Source organism: Crassostrea angulata, chromosome 5 (assembly GCF_025612915.1).
Source record: "Crassostrea angulata isolate pt1a10 chromosome 5, ASM2561291v2, whole genome shotgun sequence".
NCBI classification, from domain to species: Eukaryota; Metazoa; Mollusca; class Bivalvia; order Ostreida; family Ostreidae; genus Magallana; species Magallana angulata.
Window position 1 is genome coordinate 47,021,876 of NC_069115.1, and position 14,115 is coordinate 47,035,990.

Consider the following 14,115-nt stretch of genomic DNA (forward strand, 5'->3'; position numbering starts at 1 on the left):
ATGTTGAATATAGGATAGGTATCTGTGGAACAAGTTTTATGTCTGTCCAGTAAAGGGTTCTAAAACTATGAATGAGAAGACACTAGCTTGACCTGAAAGTCCCAGGTATTTTGAACTTGATATTTGACACTGTGACCTCAAAATCAATAAGGGTCATCTTCTCTTTCGGGTATCTGTATACAAAATCTGTATACAAAGTTTGATATCTGTCATCTAAAGGGTTCTAATGATATTGATCAGATAAAATTGATACACTGATCAACTGACAGTTGTATATATTTCATCAAAGGAAGTTGAGGGGTTTAAAAGAGAACCACTATTAAATCTATGGCAACTAATCAAAGTGAGAATTTTCAAAAGAGCTGGTTTTTTTTTCAAATTGTAATTGGAAATGGGAAGACTCTAAACATATAAAGACATAGAAATCACTTTGTGACAAAACATGTGCCAGTAAACTAATAATTCAAGTGAGAACTGCTCCCCAAACTTCTCTATTACAAAACTCACTGGACCTTAATTACAGAGCATCCAAGTTTCATGGACAATGAAGAAAATGACTATAAACTGAAGCAAAAAAAAAAAGGATCATATTCCAGCAAAATATTGCAAGGTAAATTGCGAAAAAATATAAAACTGAATCACAATTCATTGATTAAAAATTTTAAATTGTTTTCTTCTTTACTGCTTACATCTATTAATAACAAGCAGATTTAAAATTCTTGTATTATATTTAGCTTTTAATGTGTATTGAATATCTTAATCAAAGATTAAAAATGGTATAATTATCATAAGAACATGCTGTACAGATTTCTTATGATAGGGAACGACTTACATCTCTAGCACCAGTTTCAGCTGTTGTAGTTTAGCCTTCTTCTCACAGACTTCGGGATCCGACGACTTCTCATTCTCCGACAGAAGAAAGCGGGCAATGTCCAGCACTTCCTGCAGCTGTTTGGGCTTTTTAAGTTTTAAATGTCCTTTCCTGTACCCTTCATACTTCTCAAAGAGCTCAAAGAATCTGTGGGGGTAAAATAACGTCAGTCATATTTAATTTGGAGGTTTTAATAACCAGTAACAATGGTCCTAAACTAAAACTTAAATTTGAATATTGTTTTGCACTTTCAAATTAGAATTTCAAATTAGAATAATGTCAGCAATAAAAAGCCTGAATAAATTGAAAAAGGTTATATGGTCAAGTTACTAAACTAACAGACAAACGTACAAATGTTCATTTACTTCTAAATTTACAATTTTAAACTTCATAAACAAAATTACAATGGAAGTCTGGACTTTCTGGTTTTAAAAATAATGCTACCTACTTTCTATGTTTGACCTCCATTTTCATTTTCTGCTTGGGTGTTCTATCTCCATGACGAATCACTGCTACTACACTTCTCAACTCCATCCTAGGAAATTCAAGTTAACATTATATACTGTCGAAGACTTTTCTTCCAAAGACTATACTTTTCTTTTTTTTTCTAATTCACAATGATTCACATGTGTTTAGCAAAGAGATAAACCAAGAAATGAATATAAAAAAATTAGTTAATGTGATGAAATTGTGATTGTCTACAAAGTTTATTTTGAATACTATACTGAAACTAGTCTTCAATATATAAAGTAAGTTGATTACATGTACATCTACTTGTACATTTCAAACAATTTCTAGCATATTCTCTAGCCAAGTGCCTAATTCATTTGCTACAAATGTCAGGGACCAACAAAAGCCATAAAAAATGATAGAAGTTTTGATTGCAAGCATTAACCACCAACTCAAAACCTCTCCACCTATATGCATGTGCCTTACATGGATCCAGAGGTGGTCGGTACAACAGGGATGTCCTCCGGGGCGGATCCAAGAACCCACGGAATGTGTAACTGGGGGGCAAGAGCTCGCATTATCATGGTCCTGTAATAGGTTTATGAGAACTCCATAAATAAGAATGTATCTCGAGATGAGAATTGTGCATTCATCAAGATAACAACGTACCTGTGCTTGTGGAGACCATAGTTACAAATGTTGTCTCATAATACATAATGATAAACAAAAAACAGAATCTTCAGTAAATACACCATCATTAATTATCACTAAAAAAAAAAAATAATAATTCTCGTGGTAGGGCTTTTCTTTTTTTAATTCAATATAATAAGATTAAAATATCAATTGGACTTACATATAAAAATAATTATATTTGTGATACTGACCCTAATATTTTGGCACAGTCATCATAATACTTTGTAGAGTTCTTGACAAAACTAAATCCGTTAACATCACAGACATAAGATTTCCCATTGGCTCTCAACAAATCAAACCCACACACTGTTTGCTGAAAAAAGAGAAAAACTTACTGCAAATGATATAGCTCAATCATTTATGATGAATGAAATAATTGGGTAATTTTTATGGTAAAAATCACCCACTTTTGAAAAATACAACCCTCACTGGGATGAAAGATCTATCAATAAAAGTCCAAAAGGCAACCGCTGCACAGTCTATATTCACTAAACATAGATTTATTACCTAATTACCCAATGAACCACATAACCAATTCAACCATATGAAAAATGATTATCCAAAAAATCTATTATTTACTTTCAAAAAAAAAATTATGATTTTTTGGAGATCAGACAGATGAGCCTTAAGCCCCCATGAACCTGCTGACTGACCTTGAATGCCAGAGAGACCCTGCGGGCCAGCATCTTCTCCTTGGCGCTCAGTAACACAGGGAATCGAACCTCCTTACCATGCTCGTCACGCTCCACCTTGCCGTCCAAAGCGGGCGACTTACGAGCCTCAGCGTGGGCATAATCTGGACCTACAGTGTACACCTATAAAAGGAGGGTAAAAAAATTGTTGATGCTTTAAAAACATTCAATTAATTTATATCATTAAAAAAAGCTCTGCTTTTATACAAATAAAACATTTGTTGAGTACAAGGCTATAGCTTTAAAGATTAAGAATGAATTAGATTAACAGATTTAAGGAACTGAAGTTATGTTTATTTCGAAATTATAAATTTGAAATTGTCTGAAATGCTGCTTAAATTTCGGGTAAACCACTTCCAGATTTACTCCACTGACCTTGACATCTGTTCCATCAGTCGGCATGAAGTCTTCGTATATATATGACCCAGATTTCCGAAGTCGACCGGTATGAGAATATACACTGCTTCTGGAACCGATCTGCAAAAGACAATCATAAAATATACCCAATATGCAATATTAAAAATCAAGTTTGTTATCAAAATCAGTTTTCATGTGTTTAAAATTAATTTAATCTTTAATGATTAAAAAGTCTGCTCCTGGACCAATAAAATAGAAATCCATTACAAACAACTCTATGTGTATATACAAACACAACTAATTCAGTGAACATTTTATTCACAATGCTCAAAATGCAATTCACTTTTATTTACTGTCATAAATCAATAAATATAGCTGTACTGGTTTTCAGTTCAAAATAGAAATGTTGATAAAATCCTGTGATAATCATCTGATTATAAAACAGACACATGTGGAGGAGTTTCCCACCTCTGTATGTCCAATATTTTTATTCAGATTAACGAAAAATAAAAACCCCTGTATATCATGAAAAAAAAAATCATATAGAATATGAATAAAAATTTCCAATACTTCAGATCAAGTATCAACAATCAACAAAAAATACATGCAGGCAATGAATCTTGACATAACATCACCCACCTCTGTTTAAAGTTACACAAAATCCAACCAAAAATAAGACTTAAGTCTGACCTCAGGGCCATAATCACACACACAAGCTCACTTTTGAACTCAGTCTCACTTTACCACTATATTTTCCTTTGGTATGAATAAGACTTAGGTTAAAAGTAAGTTTGTTTAAGTCCTATGACCCCATATCTACTGAACATTTCCCTTCTTTGTATTTTTTACTTTTTACTTTTGGAACATTTTGGAGAGATTTGAAGCTGTCCTGTATATTCTTAAAAGCTTTAGTCTATTAATTAACAATAAGGCAGGTGTTCGCTATGAAGATTTATACCGGTAACTGTTTTTTGCTTCAAATTTCCAAACCAATAATTAAGGCACATGTAACATATATCAATTAATTTTCTCCCATTCATATATACTCACACCAATTCTTCTCTACAACATTAATATTTTTTTTTTAATTATGTCTTGGTCACTAAATAAGTTAATGTTCGTTTTAAGCAGACTTCATGAAACCTCAGAGATCTGAAGACCAAGGCCTGTGAATCAGTGAGAATCAAAAATCAACAAATCTAATGGGTGTGTACATATTTTCAAGGTCAAACATCAAAATATTTTTTGTAAAAAATCTATTTTGTCTTTTAATCTTATTACTTTATGTGTAAATGAAGGAGGTCAAGTGCTTTTTAAATGCTGTTTTTGGAGAGACTGTAGGCATTCTAAATATAATTCATTAGTCAAAAATTGACAAAACTCTGATATTTGTTACTTTTATCCTTCATATTTCATAGAAAATGATTGTTTTAAACATGATTTTTCATTGTGTTTACCAAAAAATTAAGCCCCGGTACCCCCTATGAAACAAAGATATTGTTATGAAGCATCATTACAAGAGTTTATATCTTGAATTTCATAAACCTGTAGGCACCTTTCATTTACTAGATTTTGACCTTTTTAAAGGTATATCTGAGTATAAGAATGCTATGCATAATGAAAGCAACAGATATGTCCAAAATGCTATAGTTTATTCCATTGCACATGTGGCAGTCAAAACCCCAAAAACCAACTTTTATGAGAATGGGAGAGGACCAAGTGCATATGTGTGGACACAATACAAACCAAAAACAGTGTTTTAAGCAAGGATATTAACACAACTGCAACACTACATTGTATACAAATTTGCAATGCTACTGAAATATACAAAGCTAGTACTAGCAACCAAAAGTTCAGTAAACTCACAGGAAATGGTTCAGTGTCTAAATATGTCCACAGCCCATTACAGTGGAAGTTCTGAGGTGGGTGACCAAGAAGAACCTTGCAACAGGTAAACAGCCAGGTGTACAGGTGTACAGACAGACAGACAGACAGACCATCAAATATCAGAACACAGTACAGTAAAACTCGGTTATAGCGAAGTCCTACGGACCAAAAGATTTACTTCGTTATATCCGTAGTTTGTTATATCCTTATAAGTAACGAATTCCTAATGATAACTATTATGGCAAATTCACTATATACATTTCTCCTTTCACCAGATGATAATTTTTGCTTATTGGGGCATAAAATGAAAATACATTACTTTGATACTTTTAATAATTTGGATTGTGAATTGAAAAATTTACATGAAAATAAATTTATTCAAACTATAACGTTAAATGGTAGTGCAAAATTTTTAAACTGTAAAGAAATTTGTTATAAAAGTGTTAAATTTTGTTACATGTATTATTATTCACCTCTACGGGACCCAAATTCAGTTCGCTATATCCGTAAATTCGTTATATTTGAATTTGTCATAACCATAAAATTTTGCAAAGATTTGTTCAGAAATTTAGCTTGGACTTGAAAAAAAAACTTTGCTATATCCGAGAATTTGCTTTATCCGTGTTCGTACTAAATGAGTTTTACTGTACACAGTTTGCCAAGCTGACTATACTATGGTGGACTACTTATTTATTCTATGCGAGTAGAATGTATTTAGTTCCAAGATTCTGCAGTTTTGCATCAAAGCGAAGAATAATATATGAACACCAAATTTTTGTTATAATTTCATACTATATATGAATGTAGATCACAACTGACAGAAATAAAAACAAAAGTTTGAAATCCTTTAGTATTGTTTATCATGACTTCACACAAATATTAATTCAATCCCCACTCTATAAAATCCCATGTATTATGTGGAACTTTATTCAGTTATATATAACCATTGTATAATACAGAACAATAGTAAATAAATTTCATAATCAGTGTACATGTAGTGGTTTCTGAGTTCAAAATGTTGTCTTATTTTTGTCAATTGAGGTTTAAAAAGACCCTACACTCTAAATAAACATCTTAACCTTCAATCAATCAAAATCAATGCATGAAAAAAAGAGTTCATAAATAATTCACTGGAAACCAAGGATTTTTCTCTTTTATTCTAAATAGGCCTTTTGAATTGGAAAAAGTTAATCAGAATTTCAGTCGATAGGGACAGAGAAGCTTCAATGTATATATCAATAAGCTTTACAATTACTGCTGTTTTTTAAGGTCAATGCGATGATTTAGCTACCTGAGAAGTACAATATTCTTCCAGCCCAAAAGGTGAGGTAAATATAGTACAGTGTACTTTGAGGGTAGCTAAATCATTGTACTGATTGAAAAAAAATAATTGTTTTGTTATATGAATCAGTGACAAACTGATACATATTAAATTGAGAGTTATCAAGCAAGAAAACCCTCATCACCTTTATTCAGTCTGAAGTCTAAGCCGAAATATTGAGAAACACATTGACAAAAACAATGATATTGTGTATGCTTGTAATGTAATAAATCCCTATACTGTGTATGCTTGTAATGTAATAAATCCCAATACTGTGTATGCTTGTAATGTAATAAATCCCTATACTGTGTATGCTTGTAATGTAATAAATCCCTATACTGTGTATGCTTGTAATGTAATAAATCCCTATACTGTGTATGCTTGTAATGTAATAAATCCCTATACTGTGTATGCTTGTAATGTAATAAATCCCTATACTGTGTATGCTTGTAATGTAATAAATCCCTATACTGTGTATGCTTGTAATGTAAAAAATCCCTATACTGTGTATGCTTGTAATGTAATAAATCCCTATACTGTGTATGCTTGTAATGTAATAAATCCCTATACTGTGTATGCTTGTAATGTAATAAATCCCTATACTGTGTATGCTTGTAATGCCATCTTGGTGATTTCTATTGGCACTGTAAGGCAGTGAGGTGGGGAGGTACCTTTCTGAACAGCTTCTGGCTGCCCCCTCCCGCGGACTGGGGGAAGTAGATGATGATGTTATGGTCCTCCGCTGAGACAGGCTTCTCTACAAACGGTCTTTGGAATGTGTCCCCATCTACCTCTATTGCGTCATCCGAGATCACTACCTGAGCTGTAACACACAAGTGCAAGAATTGGTGTAAAAATGTAAAGTGTATAAATTAGTGTGAAGAATACTCGTAAATGATGATGAAGTGAAAAAATTAGTGTGTAAAATATTACAAACTGAATGTAATAGTGTCAAAAATAAAATAATAGTTTATAGCATTATAAATGGTACGGGTAGTAAAAATCTATAAATGAGAGAACTAGGAGGTGCAAATCTAATTTTTGATTTATTGATAAAAAAAAATGTACACTTCACTTAATTTTGTTGATATACATTCTGATTACATGGTCCATTTTTTATGTTTACAGTACATCTTTACCAAACACACCATGAAAAGTTCACAATTATTTCAATGATATAGACTGCATCACTTCACAGATCTAAAATTCAATGTCATTTTGATGCTTACATTCTGTTGTATCATCCTTTTTTCTGTTCAGTACTGTGTACCGGGGATGTAAAATGTCATTTTCAAACAATGTCTTGTATACTTCTCTCCTAAAATTTAGAGTTGAGTGCGTTTTATATCAAAGACAAACTTGCCTACAACTTATTTAGAAAGAGAAAATATCAGCAATATCAAGGACACAACAACAACAAAGAAAATATTCATATATGCACACAGTTATACATATATAATGCAAAGAAAACATAAAATTTTCCTTTTTGCACAACATCTTATTGAGTCCATTAATAATAAAATAAGTAATTGTTGCTCGGTGATATTAGAAAAGTTTTAGGACAATACATGTATTGTTAAAATGTTAATGAGTTTAACTCATGTCAAAATCTAAAAAATCATGCAGAATTATTCCTCAAACGTAGTAACAAAATATGAAAATAACTCAATTTCAACAAAAAAATCAATGGACAATTAAGTTACAATAACTTTTTCTCTATCTAGATTCCTAAGATATCTCATTGTTTTATTTTTCTCTCTCCAAATTAGTACGAGATAAAAAAGTCTGACTGCACATGTACTAAACATGTACTACAAAGATACTGTATACAGGGTCATTTTCGCCCTGTGTATTTTATACCCATTTACACTTGCAAACAGTTTTGTCTCGCCTTGAATTTGTTTAAAACGCCTTGAATTTGTTTAAAATTAAAACCTTTTCCAATTAATACAGCTATTAAATTTTTTTTTGTAATTTGCTTAGTCTTAAATTAGTCTTAAATTCTCAATTGACAATGAGAGCAAAAGGGGCAAAAATAAAACGGGAGCGAATTTTCCATGTATACAGTACGCATAAGACTACCTGTCCAGAAGTGTGTACTGAGATTCCAAGTCGTTGATCACAAAGGGCTGCCTCAGTTTGGTGTATTCAATGGCCTTGTCCAGGGGAAACCCCGCTGAGAAGAAGCTGATAAGGACGTCCACGATCGGCCATTCTTCTATCGGCTTGTTCAGAATCACGTCCTCATCAAAGATCATGGTCTGCATCTGCATGAACTTCTCCAGTCTTCCCAAGATCTCATGCATTGGCTTGGAGTTGGATTTCTTCTGCATGGCACAGACCCCCAGTACAATTTTCTTACCCCCGGGGAGTTCCTCAAACAAGTTCTCGCCCTTAGAGAAGACATGGTTGACAAGACATGAATAAAATGTGTTAAGCATGTTTGCAACAAAACTTGGGACTTCATTCATTTCAGTCTTCCTATGTACAACTGACTGCCCTAATGTGTGGTTTATTCTTATCTGCAGTACTAAATGTGTCATCATTGATTTATATCTATTTTGTATACATGTATGTTATATCAATTAAAACAGACATTACCTAATCTTAACAAATATGTAAAAATAGGGAATCTTTATCTGACCTTGTCTAACTGTGTATTCATAATACACAGCAGATAGAAATGTGTTGACAAGTGTTGTTTTAATCAAGGTCACACACGTATCTTGAAATAGGTCAATACCTCTGATTCAATAGTACATGCAAATATATGTTACAGAGTTAAATGAGAGATAAAGGGAAGGGTATATGGAAAATACTTTTGAAAAAAAATTTCTTATGCCAGTAAATTATCAAATTAATGGTGACTGGCATTTAACTCATTATAATAACATTTTATAAATTTAATATTGGTTTACACATTTCAACTTTAAAAGTCAAAATTAATCTCAATATCAAGCAATTCTATTTCACTATATCCAATTTGTTTACCATTATCTATGTACCAGATTATATAGATTCATGCAAGTATGTGCATCAATTAATGAAACTTGCATTTTTGCCAGCTGGGGAGGGAATAATCCCCGCTTAGAAAAGAGGAGTAGACAATTAGCCTCGGCTATCAAAAAGATGCTGAACACTGTGCAAATACATGTATCACTGACCTTCCCTTTGATGAGGATATCCTCACCCACAAAAAACATGGCTGTCCCATCTGTGCCAATTGGGCTCCGATTTGGACAGGGCTTAATTTCCTCCATTTCCATGGTGTGTGTATAATTTTCACTGTCTACTGCACTTTCTAAACATCAATTCCTTTGAACAAAAATAATCACATAAATAATTTTAAAATCATTCATTTATAAACATCTAGTATAACTGCTGAAAACTGATAAAAACAATCTAAAGACCTTAAAATAATTTTTTATCAACACATCAATTTTTTGTACTTCTGATTTACTTGTGAAAGGTGAAATACTTAATATAGAAATGTTTTTGTGCCAAGTGATGCTACCTGGAAAACATATATGTTACACAAGTAATTACATTGGATTACATAACTTTATCAGACTCACTACCCTAGATGGTATTATGTATATCTTCCAGAGTACATAATGAACTAAAAACTTAAGGCCAAATATATTATACAGCTCCGGAATTTCCTCTGAAAGAGAAGTTGAAGTCGCCCTGTATTTTGAGTTCTTAATCGTTTAAATTAACCCCAAAGGCAATCAAATGGTAATTAACTTTACACAGTCTTAGTTAACCCCTGTTGTGATTAATAACTCCCGATTGTCTTATCTTTAGGGGTTATAAATACGGGTGATGAAACCACATACTGTGCAACCAATGTTTATAACTTTTAGTGTTGATATTACAATTAGTTGGTAACTTGTAATTAGTTAATAATTCTGCCAAATTAATGCTAAAATAGTCATAAAACCGTTTGTTTACAGTTATATTTAAAAAAAAAAATAAGATCCTCTACATAACGGTTGTAATTGGGTCAAAGCACAATTACCATGATTACAAAACACTTCATCTCTAAAATGTATGAATACATAAAAATATTAAATTTAATAAATTGGATCTAATTTAAATTAATAATGGCACTTAACAATTTTCAGTCTAGATATATTTTTATATTATAAACTAGCTTCATTATGAATATCAGTGGGCCCCTAAAAATTATTGTGGGCTTGTATAACTTGAAAAGTTGGGAGCCCACATGGCCCCACTTGAAAATGTTATTTACAACCCTGTAATACTTGCTTTAATATACCAATACCAACATTATATACAAAATACACAAGCAACCTCAGCCTATAACTTTTGTACAAGCAAGGTATACTTAGCAGTATCATCATATCAACTGTGATATTGTACAATGATGGTTACTATAATATAATTTGTTCAAAATTCTTTGTCCTAAGAAATAAGTTAATACTTGCTTACTTTAACCAGACTATATAACAAAACCTATGATTTCTGATGCATGCACTTTATACTCACATGAAAGGAAATATACAATATCAGGATTATAGGATTTTCGTACAACTACGCACATGCGTCATTTTATGAAAATTAATACCTTCTAACGAACCAAATCAAACACAGTTAATTTCCACCAAGGTGTGCAAACTTCTCACAGATACATTAGAAGACATTTTGAACGACCAAGATAAATCCGGGTTTATGTGGTATGAGCAGCGGGTCGCTCGACCTTAAAACGTTCTTATAGCAGTTAAGACGGACTGGGTTAGCTCAAGCAAGCTTCAAAATAGAAGCAATTTTAATTTACATTAGGCAAACGGCTTACCTGTTTAGCTGGCTTTCTGTCACTGCCTTATGGCAGAGACACTGTTTGGATTATCAAGATTTCAAACCATCTTTCATGTTTTGTCCGCTAAAACTATGTTTTTGTTTACGAAAGTCGAACTGATTCTGCTTCGAGCTAACGGAAATCCATCTCACAGAACACCGATCCCGACTGAAATTCGAGGTCCACCGACACCTGAGTTTTTATCAATCAGTCGCTGAATAAGTCAAATATCGAAAAATTCTACTCCTACTATATAATATGTAAACGGTGTGACCGTTGGACCGAGCGCAGATTTAACACAGTCAGAGTGCAGTTTGATTTTTGTATAATAAAATCTACGTAAAACGCAAAAAGTAGGATCCGCCAGCATGGTTGCCTACTCAAATCATTCGTCAAAGTTAAACTAAATGTCGCGTGATCAGTCTACATTATGACGTCATATTTCAGACGTAAAACATTTAACGAGGCCGGGTCTAATTTTTTCTGCCCTAGATTTTTTAATGAAATTTTTTACATGAATTTCTACTGATATAATTATTATTTTAAGAAAAAAAAATAAGACATTTACCACACCGTTTGTTCAAGGGGTCATCTCAAAGTTTGTTAATCTTTAACATGGGACCCTATGGGATTTTGCCTGAAATGTATCAATTTTGCACATTTTTTACATTTTTTTTAAACTTCTGCCTAGGGATTTCTTTTTCTGTTTTACATATTAAAGTTATTGCTTAAAGACATCAAATGGTCAAATAAAAAAAATCTTTTACCTCCTGGTTTGATCCAGGGGTCTTATCAAAGTTGTTTTTTGTATGCCCAATTTCCCAGTGTGCCAGATAATGGCTATTTTTTTTATTTGACAACGACGGAAATGGTGATCTTTATAGTATTATTAAAACATTCAGACACATATAAGTACTAAATAAATATATAACATCGCATATCAAGGGTCATTAATATAAAATACATGGTTACTGTCTTGAAATATAGAAATCAAGCTATATTTAGGCGGGTAAAGAAAACGTGACAGAGGGCTATGCTTGCTGAACCCTCTTCACGTTTTCGAACCGAGCCCAAATATAGCTTATACTTCGAGACATTTATGTTTATTCCACAATATAATATCAATTTTACGCATCAATCGAGCTATTTTCAACAAATTTCCCTGAATATTTGCAGTTGAAACTATTACGCCATGGCGTCAACAAAGCAAAACGATGACGTCACAATACAAATGAAACGCTGCGCGAAAGCGTGCGTACTCGTTCTGTACTCGGCCTCGTTAAGTTTTGTCTTCGTAAATAGCCGAAGAGAGTTACGTGATTCCGATTTTTTTTATTTCTTCTTTCATTGTTCATCAATTTAATTCATATGAATGCCAATGTAATAAAATTGAATACTTTATTCAGAATCTAAAAGATTAGTTTCTTGACGTTAATGTTTTTATTTTCCATCTGATAATTTGATAAGACATACATAGGACAAGTCGTGTTTCTTGATTCAAGCACTATTGAAACTTATCTGGTTTCTTTTTAATTTCTTTTAATTCAAATTACCTTCTTTTGAAACACTGGAACTTATTTAATCGAGTTTAGGGGCAATAAACATCGATAAGTACCAGTCAATCAATGATCGAACTACCTTTTTAAAAACAAAATGGCTGCCAATATGGCGGCGCCCATGGCTGGAAGAAAAATTTTTTGGCCTTAGTACCCCTGATTCAACCTTCATTTTTCACTGATTTTCTTACATATACGTGTTACCATTAATCCTCGCTTCGCGAGGCGGGCTTCGCCCGCCTCTCGCTGCGCTCGGTATAAATACACATTGTGTATTTATATATAGAGGAGGTAGAATTTCTTTATATTAGACTTATTGAGCGACTGATTGATAAAAAAATATATTTAGGTGCCCGTGCTGTAACAAAACTCATCGATTGCTTATTTTTTCAGTAAATTTCTTATTTACTAGTTGCTGTTTGCTCTTCGCAGTCAAATTGGTGTGTGAGAGAAAATTAATTGATTACTTATGCATGTTCCTGTTCACCAAAATTTAAAGAATTTAAGGACTTGTCATTTCTTCCCCCTACTGAAAAAAAGACCTTTGAAGAGCATTGGATGGTACGAATTGCAGTCAAAACATCTTTTTTTTCTCTAAGATGTCAATCATATTCATTGAAGGTTATAAATAATTTTATTGCCCCCTCCCATTTTTTTAGTCAAAATCCTTCACCGAATCCACTAGTCAAAAAGCATGTGTTGAACAAACTTTCAGTAGAAGTATCATTTATTTAGCATAACATTTGTCTATTTATGCCCACAATTAGGAATATGAAGCAAAGGAAGATCTATGATACTAATTTATGTGAGATCGACAGATTGGGATATCGATGTAAATGAAAGTACTCAATACAATCAGCGTTTTATAGGCCTAACTTTCAAATCGCACAGAATTGAAAAAAAATTACAGCAAATTAAAAGTGTGGGGGGGGGGGGAGACTTATCAGAAATTTTGACGAGCAAAAAAATAAGGATTGTAGTTATGGTAATTAGTGTCTAACTTTGCAAAAAGTGGGGGAGGCTTTTCTTTCAGACTGGGAGCTACAGGCATATAGCTCTCTCTCTCTCTCTCTCTCTCTCTCTCTCTCTCTCTCTCGATGGATGGATGGATGGATGGATGGATGGATGGATGGATGGATGTTGATTGATAGATGGAGGGATCGATCAATGGACAGACAGACTGATTAGATAGATAGATAGATAGATAGATAGATAGATAGATAGATAGATAGATAGATAGATAGATAGATAGATAGATGCACGTAGAATCAGGGGGCCATGGGCCCCCTCTCCCCCCCCCCCCCCCCCAAAAAAAAAACTTTTTAGCGCAGCAAAGATTTTTCTTAAATTTACATACAAAAAAGTTAAAGGTGTAACCCCCCCACGGATTAGGATTTTGAGAATTTTGGAAAGTAATTTTTTTTTGGGGGGGGGGGGGGGGCTTGTCAAGATTTTTTGGATGAGTC

At 33.0% G+C, this 14,115-nt stretch overlaps 1 protein-coding gene across 8 annotated transcripts in view; it reads right to left on the bottom strand.

Annotated features, from left to right (window-relative positions):
* Window positions 1–11,254, bottom strand: part of LOC128183619 (inositol hexakisphosphate and diphosphoinositol-pentakisphosphate kinase 2-like) — a 32,547-nt gene extending 21,293 nt beyond the window's left edge. For 6 of the 8 annotated variants that reach the window (XM_052852718.1, XM_052852720.1, XM_052852726.1 and 3 more), the window contains exons 1-10: window positions 8,354–8,727; window positions 7,501–7,589; window positions 6,943–7,094; window positions 4,930–5,004; window positions 3,082–3,183; window positions 2,668–2,829; window positions 2,206–2,327; window positions 1,808–1,909; window positions 1,320–1,406; window positions 833–1,018 (exon numbers count right to left, since the gene is read on the bottom strand). In XM_052852718.1, the coding sequence (XP_052708678.1) occupies window positions 833–1,018; window positions 1,320–1,406; window positions 1,808–1,909; window positions 2,206–2,327; window positions 2,668–2,829; window positions 3,082–3,183; window positions 4,930–5,004; window positions 6,943–7,094; window positions 7,501–7,589; window positions 8,354–8,712 (1,436 nt within the window). In that variant the 5' untranslated portion in view covers window positions 8,713–8,727. Of the gene's footprint in view, window positions 1–832; window positions 1,019–1,319; window positions 1,407–1,807; window positions 1,910–2,205; window positions 2,328–2,667; window positions 2,830–3,081; window positions 3,184–4,929; window positions 5,005–6,942; window positions 7,095–7,500; window positions 7,590–8,353; window positions 8,728–9,435; window positions 9,587–11,090 lie in introns of those variants that run through there. The other 2 variants (XM_052852721.1, XM_052852722.1) reach the window with 2 other exon arrangements.
* Between the last annotated feature and the right edge of the window lie 2,861 nt (window positions 11,255–14,115).